A 16044-nucleotide genomic window follows, 5' to 3' on the forward strand; every position below is an offset into this window, starting at 1 on the left:
AAATCTTATTCAGAAGCAAATGTAACATCATAAATCTTTGCAGATGGCAGATCAGGAGTTTCGTTTCAAGAAGGCTAAACTTTTTTTCTTGCCTCAGGATTAAAAGGTAAACTCCTGTAGATCACCAGCTGACCTCCTTCAGGTGGTTAGGTTTCCCTGGAATGCTGGAATGCACTGAATCTCCTATGCCACAGGGATAACTAGAGGCTATATCCTTTCAGTTTCTCATAACTCACAGGTGAAAAATTTCAAGCTGCACCTCAGCCCTTCTTTGAGCTTTTAGAAGAACCTGAATTCTCAAGTTGTTAATTCTGCAATTTTTAGAAACAGAGAAGTACAACATGGACAGTACTACTCTAAAAACTGAAATAACTGCATGCTGAGGTTTGATTTGCTAGTACTTAAAAGCAGTTAACTTAACGTCATGGTGTCTCTCTGCAGTAGAACTTACAATGAATATCTGAGTGCAAGATAGCTGCCAGCTGGCTAGATATCTAATTCCTAGAAGACATCTTTATAAAACGGCTGAGAGTCTGAGGGCTGCTACTATTGATCAGATTTCAGATAAAGAATTGACATCACACATCACCAGCAACACAGAACTTCCCCCCATGGCTTTTGTAGATGCATTTATTTTTCCATTAGCCAAATTTACTGCAGCCACATTAACATCACTGTGTCTGTTCTGAACATCGTATCAGCTCCTCTACCATAATCAGCATTAAACTCAGGACAGCATTCACAGGAATGAGAATTTGTCTGCATTTCATCCAGAGAGAAAATGACAGCACCTTTAAGTAGACCCATGGCTGTCGTTTTTCAGCTACCAGTCCGATTGAAGACAGTAACATTAAACACAGTTTGCATACCTGGCACATACTAAGGCAACTCATACAACCTATGCTACAGCCCAATTTCTGGCTCTCTCCTTACATAACAGTACCATTAGGACTGTTTTCACAAAGTGGAAAGTTTTCACACTGTTTTACAACTTCTTTGTTTTATTTTCTTTAGCAATGGGAAGAGCGCCCAGAAGACTGATTTACATGTGAGAGGAAACCTAGAAAAATCACAGGCATGAATCCCCTCTTCTTTGTCTTTAAATCTCTAATAACCAATGTCAGGAATGTATTTTCATGTTTTTTTCAATCCACACGCTCTAGTAGGAAAGCATCTCCATGGCATATTTCTGGGGCTAGTATAATCTTTTGCAGCATGGACATATCCCATTCATTTTTTTTCCTTCAACCACCTTCAATATGGAATAATTTTCTAAGTCTCCTCTATGACAAAAGCAATTTACAAATCACAGAATCACAGAATTGTAGGGGTTGGAAGGGACCTCCAGAGATCATCGAGTCCAACCCCCCTGCCAAAGCAGGTTCTACCAAATATATATTCTGTAACTATTTTGAACAACAAGGCCCTATTTTTCTTTGAGTAAAGGAGACACTTGTGTTAATTCAAGAGGCTTGGCCAGTTGTCACCATCACCATTGTGATGAGGTCACCAGACCTCATCACAAAGTTAGATGTAGCAAGTAGCCTGCATCTTTGATCCTCAGAACACCATGGCTGATTAGCCTAATGCCAGGACTATGCTAATTAGCCTTGGATCTCAACAGATAGATGCAAACATACTAAGACCTTGTGTGTGGTAATGTAAACTGACTTTAAAGCCAGTCCATACTCTCTTTAAGTCATCATTCTCACTCACAAAGGGAATTCAGTATGAACACGAACTGACAATCTCCAAAGAAAATTTTATGATTGCAGAGATGGGAGCATATACAGTTTTGCCTGGCACAGTATATGGTAAAGTGTTACCTTTCAGACAATCAGTTTTGAGGACTCTTATGAAATAACTGCAAAATACCTACGTAAACTCATTTAATCTTTTGCTGTTCCACTTTGCTCATTTACAAAAATGAGCTAACGCTTTTGCTTATTCAGAGCAGTACTTTACATTAATTACAAAAAAAAAAAAACAATTACATATCACCAATACTAGTTAATTTCATAATGAAGCTAAATGAAATGGACCCAGAAAGAATCAGTGAGTGAGATCTGGAACTCCAGGTAAAGCTGAGACAGCCTGAGTAATGTTCTTTCTTTTTTAAAGAGATCATCGAGGTGCTACGAAACACAGATCTATTTGTAAAGAACAGGATATCTTCTCTTGAACAGCTTTGTAAAAATGCTAAGTGTTACCACACTTAAGTGTTGTTATTGAGCAAACTGAAGCTCAAAATTATGCTGTCAGTAAAATGTTTTGTAATTGAGTTTCTACTCCTTAATTAAGGCATTTAACTGCCTCTCTCCTATGGAGCAACTTTTCCTTTAGCAAGCATGTATTTACACAAGCATCTTGATCAGAGAGATTGATTTGTTTAAGATGCTCTTAAACTTCTAAGTTTTAACTTGCTTGGTGTCTTGTAAAATAGTCTTCAGTTCTCTAAAATAATTAGAATCATACTCATTTGTGGAAATCTGCTCAATCTGGGAGCAATGAAAGAAGGAACTGAATTAGAATGAAGTGTGTGCGTGTGTTACAAGTATTTGTGATTGTCTGAGAGCAGTCCTTTCCTAAGGAATTCCACCCGTATCCAGATGATGATTGTACAGAAAAAGCAGGGAGAAAAGAAGAAAATAGAAATAGTGAATTTAAGCTTGAAGTTAGGAACTATGCAAAACTGGTAAGAGAAACAAAAGAACAAGGAATGCGGGAGTATAAATCCATGGCCAGAAGGTTAGACAGTAAAAAAAAAAAAGTACGCACAGCTGGTTTAGCAGTAAAGGAATTATGAAAGAATAATGCTAGTCAATGACCTGATCGCTATGGTGGAATTGTGAATACTAAACACAATGCAAAATTCCAAGTGGTTCAGTAATATTCACATCCACTATTCTGAAGCGAAAAAACCATACATGTTGTGGCTATATCAAGGGATGATGAATGTACTACTAGTGTTAGCCCTTTCTGAACCACCTGGACTGTACAATGTGCCCCTCAACACTTTGAATGAGCTAAGCAAGAGGGTATTCTAGCAGCTAACACTGAGCCTCTGTATGTTTTGGAAAATCGGAAAAGTACCAGAGCAGGAAAATTCTTTTGGGAACTACATTTTTAAAAAAGTAAACAAGATAAGCAGCAAGTAGTAGGCTTATCAGTCACATTCCAGACAAAATAATGGAAATACTGATACAAAATTTTAATTAAAAAAAAAATCAAACACACAGTAATTAATCTGAATCAACATCAGGCTATAGAAACTTGGGTTCTAATTTAAAAAGACTACAATCAGATGACATCAACAGTGCCCAAACAATAGATGTCTATACAGTGTGTAAGTTGGTACTGCACTCTATTCACTGCTTAGAATGGTTCCAAATCATTGCAGCAAACAGTATAAATAAAAAATGGTCTTAGAAGGGATCATCATAAGTTTTAGACAACAATTGTAAGAGAAGAAGCATCAACACATGGGAATATTCTAAGCGTGTAGCCAAACCTATTTTACATGTGGAAAAAAAAAAAAAAAAGGAATAAAATCACAATGTTTGCACATAAAATAAGTTTGGGTAAGAATGATCAAAACTGCATATCTGATAAGCTGAGTGTGAATGAATACCTGCATTTCAAACTATTTCTTAGAGCAGATAATTATATTTTAATTCATAGGGTGTAAGAAACAAAGAGGGAAGGAAACAAACAAGCAAACAAAAAATAATCCAAGAAATCTCTCTGGAAAAGGCCGGTGTATCACTGAGTAAGGAGCTCAACAAGGCCAAAGAAACCAGTGGGGCCCTTGAAGCTATAACCTAAAAGGTACTTCCCAGACTTGAAGATCTTGCAGGACATTTTTACTGTGCATAAACTAACGTGATTGTGCCATTTACTCCTGAGAAAGATGCTGCTTCGTAACTGGAGGACACTTACAGGATTGGAGAATGTGATTAATAAAATAGAGTAGCTCCAGTTACTTAGCTTATCAGAAAGAAGGCTGAAAGATCCATCTGTCACAATTACTAAGTAACAACCATAGGAAAAGATACATGATAATAGAGGGTTTTTATTTGACAAATAAAAGATTACAGCATCCAAAGACTGCAGTAGGAGCTACAGACAGCTAGACATTAAAGTACCAGTTTTCATCAGTGAGTGTAATAAATAATCAGATTGATCTATCGAAAGTGGTGATAGATCCTCTGTCATCATAACTTTTCCTACCTGTACATCCACTCCTACTCAGCTTGACACAAGAAGAAATACACAAACTACGATAGGTCATCCTAGTCTGTCAGAGCTTTGGATTCCCTTCTTACCTGAAAGCTGATGCTGCCCACTGGGAGATAGCTGCGATCTTCAAGCATGCTGAGGTACTCTGCCACCAGCGCAGCAGCGTGGACGAGGCACATAGCTGCTTCTGTGTAGCACTTCCTTTTGGTGTGCTTCTCTGCCATGTTCTGCAGCCAAGTCAGTCTCAGGTCGGGTGACGTCTGGTACCCTTTGGCAATTCTAATGACACAGGGAAGACAGGAGATGTGAATGACTTCTCAAATAACAGAAAGGATCTCTGTAGTTCTCCACATGGGCTGAATGGAAGCAGACACCTCTGTCTTTATTCTCTAAGAAGGATTCACTAAGCACATGGTAAAAGAAGTAGCTAGAGGAGGGGAGCTGGGAAACAGTGGAGTTATGAGGAAGCAAAAATGCTGAAACCAAGATCCCTCAGTGATCGTTAGTTCCTGACTTGCATCCTTGCTCAAGCCCATACACATCAGTGACCCCCCAGTCCCTCCTACTGCCATGACTCCACATAAGCAGTCCCACCTGGGTCCCCTGTGACAGGTCAGCTGTCAGGTCAGAAGTGGGAGCGTATAGAACAGCTAGAGTATTTGTCTTCAGCTTGTCCCTGACACACACAGTTCCTGTGCTCACCTCAGTGCAGAATTTTCTCACTAGCAGTTCTAACTGGATTCACCTGTACATAAGGTCCATGAGCATTTCTGGATCTTCCTGAAATTCCCTCATTTTCACTGTGTCTGACAGGATGCTGTTCAGATTACACAGCAGCTCCTCTACCTGCAGTAATAAAGATGAACAGGCATTTCTCAGGCACTTATTTTTTCTTTTCTAGAAAAGTACCAGTCTTTGCAACAGGTGATATGTTAGTCAAACTTAGTCCCTCTTACTGAAGGAAACGCAGGATGCTGAATTGCTACTAGGCATGTTTTTCCAATTCTATTCAATGCAGCGAACACTACTGACATAGCAAATTTTATTCATACATTTTAATGAATCAAAATGAGCTGGACACACCTTTGATCAGCTTACTTCTGAATGAAAATAAAAAAACAACCGCAAATCAAAATCAAAAATCAAGAATAAAGCAAACAAACAAAACGAACAAAAAAAAAAGCCAACAAAAAACTCCAAGACTACATGCCAGTTCAGTTCTTCCTGTGATCTAATAACAAATCAGATGCTTTTGTAAGTCTTCAGCACAAACTGAATTTCAGCAAAGCACCTGGCAGTTGTCTGAAATGTTTTTCATTACTGCTACTGCTGCATTATAAATTGAAAAGAAGCGAGATGTCTCCACAGCGCTACTTGCTAGAAAACATACTTAATCAAATTCCACCCTGGGAAATTCTTATGGTGTACAGTTCCTTGCTGGGGCCTAAGAGAAAGCTCTCTACAAAGCCAAGAGATAACTCTTCTCTAATGTGAATCAAATGGTACAGAACTGAGTCTTCCACTTCTGTCCTGCTTATTGTTGCATAAGACATAAGCTCAGACAATAATTCCTGCATCGTTATTTTCATTCTTCAGTAAGACTGAGATTCTAGGACTAGCTCCAAGCACATTCCTATGTGAAAGCTCTAATACAAACCACAGATATTACAAAAGATTCGACCTGAAGGGGAAACGGAGTTGCCTGCATGTCTGCATCTTCCTCTGCATAGGCCAGGATAGTTCGTAAAGATCGTCGAAGGAATTCCTCATTAAACTCGGGTGATTTGCCAACCAAAGAAGCTAGTGACATGGTTACCTGCATCTTTACTCTTGAAAAATTCTTTCAGAAGAAGGAAAAGAAAGCCAAAAATTAGAGATGATACACCATGCATATCATATCAGTTCACATATCTCTGTCTCCTACATAAACCAAACCCACTTTTACCTGCCCACACTGTGTGGGTTAAAGTTGCTGCTCATGTGAACAAGAATCAGCAGACCTGGACTCTGGCACGTCAGTGCTACGAGGCAAGACCATGGTTGCTTGAAACTAGAAGAAGTCAGCTCTCTCTTTTCATAGAATGGCTTCGGTTGAAAAGGAGCACAGTGATCATTTAGCTTCAACCCCTGTTATGTGCAGTGTTGCCAACTACTAGACCAGGCTGCCCAGAGCCATGTCCAGCCTTTTCACCTCAGAACAGGCCAATAGGCATATAGATCAGCCACTCAGAGAGAATGAGAGCCAGCAGTACTATGGAAACATATCTATAAAGTAAATGGCCTCCAAAGATTTCATCTGGTGATGCACCATCCCTTGATGGTAACACTGCTTCAGGGGCTTGCTCTCCTACTGCAGATCCACCATATCTTATTATTAAAGGTTCTTAAAATGACAACTAGGGAGAAAATGATGCTAATGAATGTATTTACATGCTAGGACATTTGGAATCTACACAAATAAAATATATATTTTGCTCTGTATGCATAGGTAAAATCTGGGCCTAGTTTATAGTCCTTGACATGAAAGAGAAAGTGAAAAATTTGCATTAGTAACAATGTACAGTTATTCTACTAAGGCTGTAATTGCATTAGAATAGAACTGGTCAGAAGCAGTTTTGACAAAGAAGCAAAAAAAAATTGTAAGAAAAATAAAGTGTTGCTTATCTATCGTACAGCCCTTGCTATCAGAGCCCCATGATGTTCCATTTGAAAACGTACTTACAGACACTGCAGAAAAAAAATCACATTTTCCTAAACAAAACATTGAACAAAGATTAAAACAATCCTTTCTCTACACTTCTCACACCACTTCCAGTTCAAGTGTGCAAAACAGCACAACATATTGACCTGGAGATGCTTCCTGTTTGTTACCACAGCTTCAGTTTCTGTTTCAATTGTCATGAAACTCTTTGCTACTGACAAAATCTTACACTGGTAGAGCTGAAGCTGTATCTCATGAGGAGATAAAGAGTAGCACAGGCTTGAGTCCGTGTAATGTCTATGCTGCTGCTGCAGTGATGGAGAACTCTTTGACAGAGGTCAGCACACTGTTCCACCTCTTCTTCAAACAGGAAATCTCCAAACTAAGGGAGACAGAGAAGATACCATTCAGTACTACCATTTCTGGCCATTAAAATACCATGAGCTTAGTGCATGAAAATCACAGGGTTCAGACAAAGACTAAAATTTATACAAATAACATTTTATACCCTTAATATGGGCATCTGATTTCTGTGCCTCTACAGATTCCATTTCCAAGCTATTCCAAAGAGAAGAAGGGTTTGAAAACAGTCTTTCTGTCTAAAAAAAAGAGCATGGAAAGGGAGCACAAAAATTTTCTCAGGGAGTCCCATGGTGCCTTCAGGAGTTTTTGAAAGGATAAAGCATTGCAAAATTCTTAAAAAGCAGGAAGAGTTGCTATTTCCAGAATATCTAACAGTTGATGAACCATGCAAATATTTCCTTGTGCATAAGGAGTAATTAGTGGCTTTTTGCATCAACGCCCTACCCCTCCTCAGCCCTCCAGCATGTTCTTCCTCCTACAGTGTGCCACAAAAATTCTATTGCCCATCCTTCATGACAGACCCTCTTTTGAAGAATGTCTTCATGCATCTACCAGACAATAAACCCAGGGAGCAGAATGCCTATCCTAAGAGACTGTCACTGTACATAGAAGTGTTGCAACCAGTGTCATACGTGCACAGGTTGGACTGATAAAAGATGGGTGAGAAGAGTTCTGGGCTATTTTCCATTTGCAGGCCTATTTCCCAGACTCTGACCTTCTTTACTCAATTATCTCACTGTTTTACACCTAATTTATATTACAAACCTGCTAGTGTAGGGTTCTATCATTTTCATTTGTTTGTAAAATAACATGTATATACCTAAGGTGCAACACAAATAATTGCAATGATTGCTTCATAAAATGAAGAACTGAATCAGCTTAACTGGGAGATCTACTTCAATAAGAGTAACAATTGCTTCACAAAATTCATTATTTTAATTGGTAGTTAGCTCCCAAAGATGTACAATGAAAACATAATTATGAGTTTCATAACTACTCAGATATCTACCCTGTAATTAGGCTTTGTCAGACAATCTGCATTTAGCAGCAAACAGGCATTAACTGGACAGGAGTATCTATTTGCTATTTGCATTTTAGAATAGCTTAGGTGAAAAACACATGTCACTGATTCTTCTGTTGTGGAAGTAATTTTCTTCATAGGAGAATGGCTCTTTCCCAGATTTCGAATTGGAAACTGGTCTTGATTATATAGTAATTCAGATATTTCTTTATAGTATCTGTGCATTCCCTGGAACTAAAATGCCTAATTAAAATCAGAATGTATTTGAAATAATTAGTTGTAATTTTTTTAATACTTTTTTATTTGTAACTTTTCTGTATTTAAGAGTGAGTTGCTCAAACTCACAGCCACAAAGTTGTTCTGATTAATTCATCCCACCTTATGCAGTCAGTGAGCTAATCTTACAGCAGCTAGAGAAGTTCCTGGAGTCCCTCCATCTAGGCGTTAGTATTTACACCTGTTAAACATACTTAACAAACGCCATGGGAAAAATGGTGAGTGATTACCTACAGCTCTGCTATAGAAATGCTGCTCTAACAACATCTGGAAGCATGGAAACAGAACCATGTCAAAAGCATACCTTACAAATGAGTGCTCTGAGTGTAGCAAAGCAGTGAGTCAGGTAAGTGGTGCTCTGATCACAGCCAAGAGAATTTACCAGGACCTTCAAAACTCCTCCCAAAAGATTGTCTCTGCACTCTGCTGCAAAGCTTGCCTATACATGAAGGAGAAAAACAACAATAACTGCACAAGGTAATTCCCCAGTGAACTTGCACGTAGGAATTGGATGTTCTGCTCTCCCATTCAATAGATGCATCCAACAGTTTGGAGAGCACAGGTTTTTGTTTGTTTTAATTTCTTAACATCTACTGCAAAGGGAACTCAAAACAGTTTTGTAGTGGACAAGATGATAGGAAAATGTTTCCAACATTTTTCAGTCTTCATGGGCTCCTCACGTCAGCTTTGTGTCTAATCTTTCATGCACCCTGCATTGGGAAGTGACTGTGTGGTGGCTATGCACCAGCTTTTTTCCCTCATGCATTTCTGGGCATATGGGCTAGACAAGCATACTGGTATCTTTGGGTCAAACCTACAACCTGGACAAAAGGCATACAAGTTGCAAAAATGGGTGCCATGTAAAAGTCATGCCCAGTACTACAAGGATCTAATAGCTAAATCCTTAGCAACTAGTAGGTTTTGAAAAACAAAGTTCTCTCTTAACTATGTACTAATACAAGTTGCTCCAACAGTACTATTCCAATACCTATGAATTTGGAGTGGCTTTCTTAAGCCAGGAGACCTTGTCTCAGCACAGTCAATTGTTATGGTTCTATTGATGTCAGAGCCTGTGAAATCTTGCTGCATTTGACTCCTGCAAGTTAAATTCTTCACATTGCTACAGGGGGACACAGCTCTTTTCAGAAGGACACCATGCAGGTGGAAGATCTTTCCCTGCATTAAGTACTCTGTGAGAGTCAAGGTTAAACGACTTTTGTCTCACAGGATCACTCAAAGTATGACCTAAGGCTGTCCATCAGCCTAGTTCCAAATTACTACTGTCTAAAAATACACTGCTAATATAAATGAAGACTTTTCTTCCCTTATCCTCTCCAAACTCCACTATCATAGTAAGACAGTTGAAATGGCTTTTAAACACATCCATAGAGGATAAGGGGTTAGATTTCCCTTTTATTCACAGTAGCATGCCCTAACAGTAGAAAGTGCTCGTGACAACAGTGTAAGGAAGTAATTTTGTCTTTAGATTCATTCACCCTTGCCTTCTTCACCACTCCAAGACTTTATACAAGCTTACAGTAGATCTTTAATTAAAACAATTTGCACCACCTAAGATACAAAAGGCTTGCTTCCACTGCCTTCTGAGAAAGCAGAAAGTATACCAACCCAGCACCGCAGTTTCCCACCTGGATGATGTTCTCTTGCATGTCAAGTATGATCAGGTTAGCTTCAGTTGCTAGGTTTCCACTGATGAGAGCTTCTTGGTCTAGTTCTGCTTTTGTCCTGCAGAAGAGAGTTCTAATTAGACCAAGAAGGGAGTTCCACAGGTGGTGAATGACCTACTATCAAAACAAAAGCAAAATACACATGCAGAATGATCCTTCAAGAGCAAACAATAACAACAGTGTTTAGAGGCATTTCTTAAGAGCTACAGCTCAAACCAGGAGAGCTGATACCAATCTTTCTCCTAAACCACCCTGAAAAGACCTACTGCATGGCTGAAACAGCTTTATAGGGTTTGAGATTTGAGCTGCTCTAAGGCTAAATATCATTTTTCTGTGGCTGGAAGAACACTTACAAACACACTTCTGAACGAATTCAAAATCTGTAGCTCTTCTGCTATGTTTGTTTCCCTTCTCAGTGGAATCACACCCAAAAAGAAAACCAGAGAATTAAGGAGCACCTTTTTGGGCACAACTTCTTAATTTCGGGAAGCGACAGGACAGAAAGTAAGAACAGTAGCACAGTTATTAACTACAATAATTCAAAGTAATGAAGAAAAGAAGGGGCTGCCAAAAAGCTGGTGCTACAATCAAGCCATGAATTGCTAACTATGAGTAAGAGCGGAACAAATTAGGCAAATGACATAGCCTTCTGAACCATTTCCAACAGCCACAAGGCTAGCACATAAACTATGCTGACTGGATCCTTTCTGACACCAAACATAGCTTGTAACTGCAGCTTGTCACCATCTCATAACATGCTGGCTTCAACGAGATGTAGGCTAAGTGGCAACATTTGCAAAGTTTTTGTGTCATGTAGGTGACCTGCAAACACCTTACTTACAGGACATACGTTGTAGAAATCCATTAAGGATCTCTAAAGGATCTCACCTACCACAGTGATGAACACAGGGTAAAACAGAAAGGCCTTGACAACATGCAGAGTTTTACTAGAAGATTTAATTTAAGTTTTAATTAAATTTATATTTAACAATAATATAGAACTGCTGCATGAGGCCGGTTTACACTGACTACAGTGAAACTGAGAGTAAGCAAGCTGATTTCAAGGCAAAGTAAGAACATCCACGCATGATCTGCACCTCTTCCAACTTAGGACGGAGGGCAGAAGGATTATTCTTTTAAAGTTCAGATAAATACCAAATTAACAATCTTTGTTTTCAAAAAAAGTAGGTGATAATTGCAGCCGCGTGCCAGGTGACAACAACACAGTTGCTGAGCTGATCACAAACCAGTGTTCCAGTTCAAACTCACACACGCTAAAGGATACTGGGGGAACTCAGAGCAGCTGGAGTGGTGAGAACACACAGTGGCCTGTGTGTCAGACAGACAAAATTCAAGCAAGTATCTGTGGACAACGATCTATGCATGGTCACATTAGAGAAAAGCAACAACTTAAATGCCTACAGAAGAGTACCATGTATCATATGAAAATGCTATTAGTAGCACAAATCTTTCTTGAAATTACCATTTCCCATAAATTTAGACATTTACATGTCTATTATTATATAGTGCACAAAAGGTGAAATGTATTGATATATCATAACTATCAGCCTGCAACAAGAAAAAATGTTCACTACAGAATCAACTTGCCATAGCTAAGATGTCAAATCCAGCCAAACATATTTAATGTGGGAAACTTATACCACAGTATTGTACACAGCAAAGTGTGATAGCAACACCAAAGCAAGTGTCATGGGAAGCCATGATGATATATATATGAATATATAATGCATGTACCAATGACTAGTATTTCTCACTTTGATAATCAAAAGGAAAAAATATAGATAACTAAACATCTCATTCAAGTATTTCTGATCTCTGTTACATCACAGCAACAGTTGGATTTTTCTGCTACATACACATTTTCTATTTCTTTTCCATTAACAGAGGAGGAAAAGGATTGACACTGCTGATTTTGTACTAAAACCATCTTAGGAGAAAGATCATAACATTAAAAAAAAAAAAAAGAAAAGAACAGCTTGGTTCTAGTAAAAGCAATAATTTTATTAAATGACTTACTTATCTTGTCTCTCATTTGCTTGCCGCCAGTGAGTCTGCTCCTTTCTCCACCTCAGGTTTTCATTTAGTCCTGCTGACCTGTCATTCCCTGAAAGTGCAACATATATTACTGAGATTAAAGCACAGGGGCACACGAAAGGACAGGACTCCACTATTTTTTCATCTAAGACTTTTGAACATCAGCTTACTTATTGATTTCTTCTAAGACCAAAGCATAAAAATTCTATTTATTAAATGAAACAAATCTTTTGATATTAACAATTTACTCTCACTTTTGACATTGTTTGACATGGTTTTTGATTAGAAACTAACAACAGTTTCTCAGAATTCATTAAAATCTCTTAGTTGGCTTCATATTCTTCATCTCAGCTATACACTGCATAATTGAAACATAACAATATTTTTAACCACAACAAAAGCCTACAAGGGAAAGGACTGTGGGAAAGAAAGATAGAGATGAGAACTGGGAGCATGCATAAAACCCAACAAGCACAGTTACATCTAAAACCTTTCAATAACCTCTCAAAAGTCATGGGGGAAAGGTGCTATGAAGTACCAGCTGGTATTCTGCAGCGCTTCATCATTTCTCCTCTGGCTCCTTCACCTCTCAGCAAAGCCTCTTCCAATCTGGCTTTAACGTCTCTGGACTTCTGGAGTGCTTGGTTGCTAACTTTATCTGAACTTTGTTTGCCCTGAAAGTGAAGTCAAAGCAATTAACACCAATGCCTCCAGCTTTGAGCACAAGCCCAGATTGTAACACCCAAACCTCAGACAACACGAGAGACTGGGAGAGCAGATAGACAGCAATAAGTATCATTGACTAACATACAAATGCTTCTTGAAGGTTCCAGATGAGGAAAGATAGTGTATGTACTGTTCATCAGAAATAGTGATATAGCTCAGTGCTGTAGAGAGAGAAATTAAAGTGCAAAGAAGTTGTTTCAGACAAGCTCCATCAGAGAGAGTCCTGATGTCCAGACCTAATCCTTAAATGAAGTGTCACCACTAGGACCTTGCTTTGAAACGGGTAGGACATAAGGAGAATAGCTCCAGCAATTACTGCACCAATTATTTACATTCAGTCACAACTGAAAAACATCAGTAAACTGGACTTGAGTATATACTGAGTATATATTCCCCACCCAAAATAGCTGTGAAACCCTCTAGACATGGAAAAGTAATACGTTTCAAACCAACTTCGTAAGATGTCCTCAGAAGTTTTCGGCTGCATTTTGTTTGAAGGCTGGTCTCAGTCATTTTGAATTAATATGTCTGTTTGTAGCATAGATTAGACAAGAGCTAATTTAACACTTGTCAATAACAAGGTTCCTCTGGACAGCTAGAAAGAAAAAAACCAACACAACATGACAACAAAACCAGGGCAAGTTTCACTTACCTTGTATTCAAAGCATGAAACACAAACAAAAAGGAGGTCTAAGATCCTGTTTAGCTGCATGGACGGAAGGTCTGCAATCCATTTCTGTATTAGATTCTGATCAGCATTTTTCATGATCCAGAGGAAACAGATCAGAAGGTTGCGAGTAGTGTCAGGACCTAATGTGGCACTCTGTCTGTAGGACTGGAGACAGATAAGGTAAAAGTCAGTTGAAAGATAAAAGAATAGAAAGAACATTCAAGTGAAGTAATGTTACTTAAATTTCAGTTGAGTCAAATCTCATGGCAGATTTTCTGTAAGTTTAACCTCTTCCAGGTTATAGTAATTTTGTTTTTGTCACTCTATGTGTATGTATGTGACAGAGGCACTAGCTGTATGTTTATGAAAAAAGAAGGAAGCACAGAACCTGTTTGTTTGTTAGTTGCCTGTACTTTAAGTTCATTAGAATAATTAAAAAAAATATTCTATAACTGTTTGCTCCCCTTTTGCCAGTTGTATCAGCCAAAATGTGTGGAAAATAAAAACAATCATAAGGAAAGAGATACAGGGAGAAGAACCCTATAATCACCCTAAATCTGTGGATTTAGGTGACACTGTCAAAGGGAGATGGTAGGGGAGTTATAGCAGCATTTGCTGATCTGCAAGCATAACCAGGATGGGTGTGCAGATGGCAATAGAAACACTGGAGAAAAAGTGGAATCACTTCTGGTGAGGAGGCAATTAGAAGATTTGAAGATTAAAGGAGAAGATGACAGTAGGAGTACGAGGCATTCTTCTGGGGCTAGCAGAAACAAGAAAGCAGTTTCTTGCGCGTGCAATTCTTAGTCAGAAGAAAGGATACGAAGGAGAAAACAAAGATAAAAATGTATGCAAGAAAGGAGTCTGGCAAAACCCTGGACATACCAAGGATGTCAAAGATGTTCCCGAGCTCCTGAGGTTGAACTGATTCCCTGCAATAGCAAGTGCCACATTCTGACTGATTGCACCTGCAGACTCCTGTTCTTCTTCTGGGTTTCCTGTGCGCCCCTTTCCGCTGCGGGCATCTGAAACTAGATTTAGAACATCCCATTGGGACCTCATCAGCAATTGGGTTGTTGCTGCTCACATTTCACAGTCTTCCACTGAGCTGTTTTCTAACAAAATTATCGGCACCTCCATTCCCGAGACTTTATTTTTATTGAACAGCAGAAATTACAGCAATGGCAAGACAGGAATCATCTGTAAAAACTGTCAAATTGTTCAAATAAATATGGAGAAAGGAGCTGTGCCCAGCAACCTTCAGGTATTTATGGAAGCTGAATTAAAAGCAAAAGCAGTAGCAAACATGAGGCTGGGTCTGAAGTTCAAAGCTAAACCAGAACTTCACAACACTTAGAAAGAAATGTCCACTTTCAGTCAATTCCAGATGAAAGGATCAACATGAAAGCCATGCACGGGCCTGGGGAAATTTGGCAAGCAATTTAAGTCTGCTAACACCTGACAGAGCTGCTACTGCCTTCAAGTTAAAGGACAATTTTCATTTTAGGCAGCTGCTTGCTTCTACTCGGTGCTAGTTCTTGAGATCAATTTCAGTGAATCCGCTGGTTCATAAAAGCTTTGTAAAAATCTCATTATATTCTGAGTGTCTATTTGTGCTTTCCAAGATGTAGTTTTCAGACAAACTGACTGACGAGCCAATCCCTGAGTGTTCAGAACAAGGTCAACAACTTTAGATACTGCAGATATTTAAAAAAAAACTTTAAAAACTAGCCATACTGGTAGACATGGACTTCTTTAGTCTGTGGCATAAGGATAATACTTACATTAGAAGAATGTGGTGAGATTTACTTACATTATGCACAATAAATGCTTTCATGCTATCAGACTGAAAGAGCTCAATAATACATTCATAACACTAAGCTCTTGTCCAGATATCAAAATGAAAAATATTTTCAGAGCCAGGGACAAAAGTATATTCTTCAAAGATTATACCTTTTTTTCTATAGTCTTTAATTTTTAAAATAAAAGTAAAATGCAATTTTACAAGTAGCAAAGATTTATTATTTCTCACATAGAAGGTCAAATTGCTATTTTCAGCAGTTTCATATGAACACATTTATAGAAAAAAAAATCAACAGCTTAGTTTAAAAAGGCTTAATAACAGAGAACGAAGTTTAAAGTTATAGTAGGTGACAGAAATATATTTTCTGAGTGATGACTACATTCACCTGAGGTGAATTCTGACAACTTCAGTGTCAAGTTCTGTCAAGCCCTGAGGAGCAAGAGAGAAATATGGAAGGAATACAGTCCAATTTCTTTAATTGTAATGTAACACAATGCCCATGTC

At 38.5% G+C, this 16044-nt stretch overlaps 1 protein-coding gene across 1 annotated transcript in view; it reads right to left on the reverse strand.

Annotated features, from left to right (window-relative positions):
• Positions 1-16044, reverse strand: part of DOCK8 (dedicator of cytokinesis 8) — an 83685-nt gene that overhangs the window by 8567 nt on the left and 59074 nt on the right. The window contains exons 30-39 of the mRNA XM_042875290.1: positions 14622-14767; positions 13719-13901; positions 12879-13014; positions 12323-12410; positions 10247-10343; positions 8905-9039; positions 7170-7322; positions 5921-6079; positions 4985-5085; positions 4326-4518 (exon numbers count right to left, since the gene is read on the reverse strand). Coding sequence (XP_042731224.1) covers positions 4326-4518; positions 4985-5085; positions 5921-6079; positions 7170-7322; positions 8905-9039; positions 10247-10343; positions 12323-12410; positions 12879-13014; positions 13719-13901; positions 14622-14767 — 1391 coding nt within the window. The remainder of the gene's footprint in view (positions 1-4325; positions 4519-4984; positions 5086-5920; positions 6080-7169; positions 7323-8904; positions 9040-10246; positions 10344-12322; positions 12411-12878; positions 13015-13718; positions 13902-14621; positions 14768-16044) is intronic.

Source organism: Lagopus leucura, unplaced genomic scaffold (genome assembly GCF_019238085.1).
Source record: "Lagopus leucura isolate 7727_CA_CO unplaced genomic scaffold, USGS_WTPT01 Super-Scaffold_100014, whole genome shotgun sequence".
Lineage (NCBI taxonomy): Eukaryota > Metazoa > Chordata > Aves > Galliformes > Phasianidae > Lagopus > Lagopus leucura.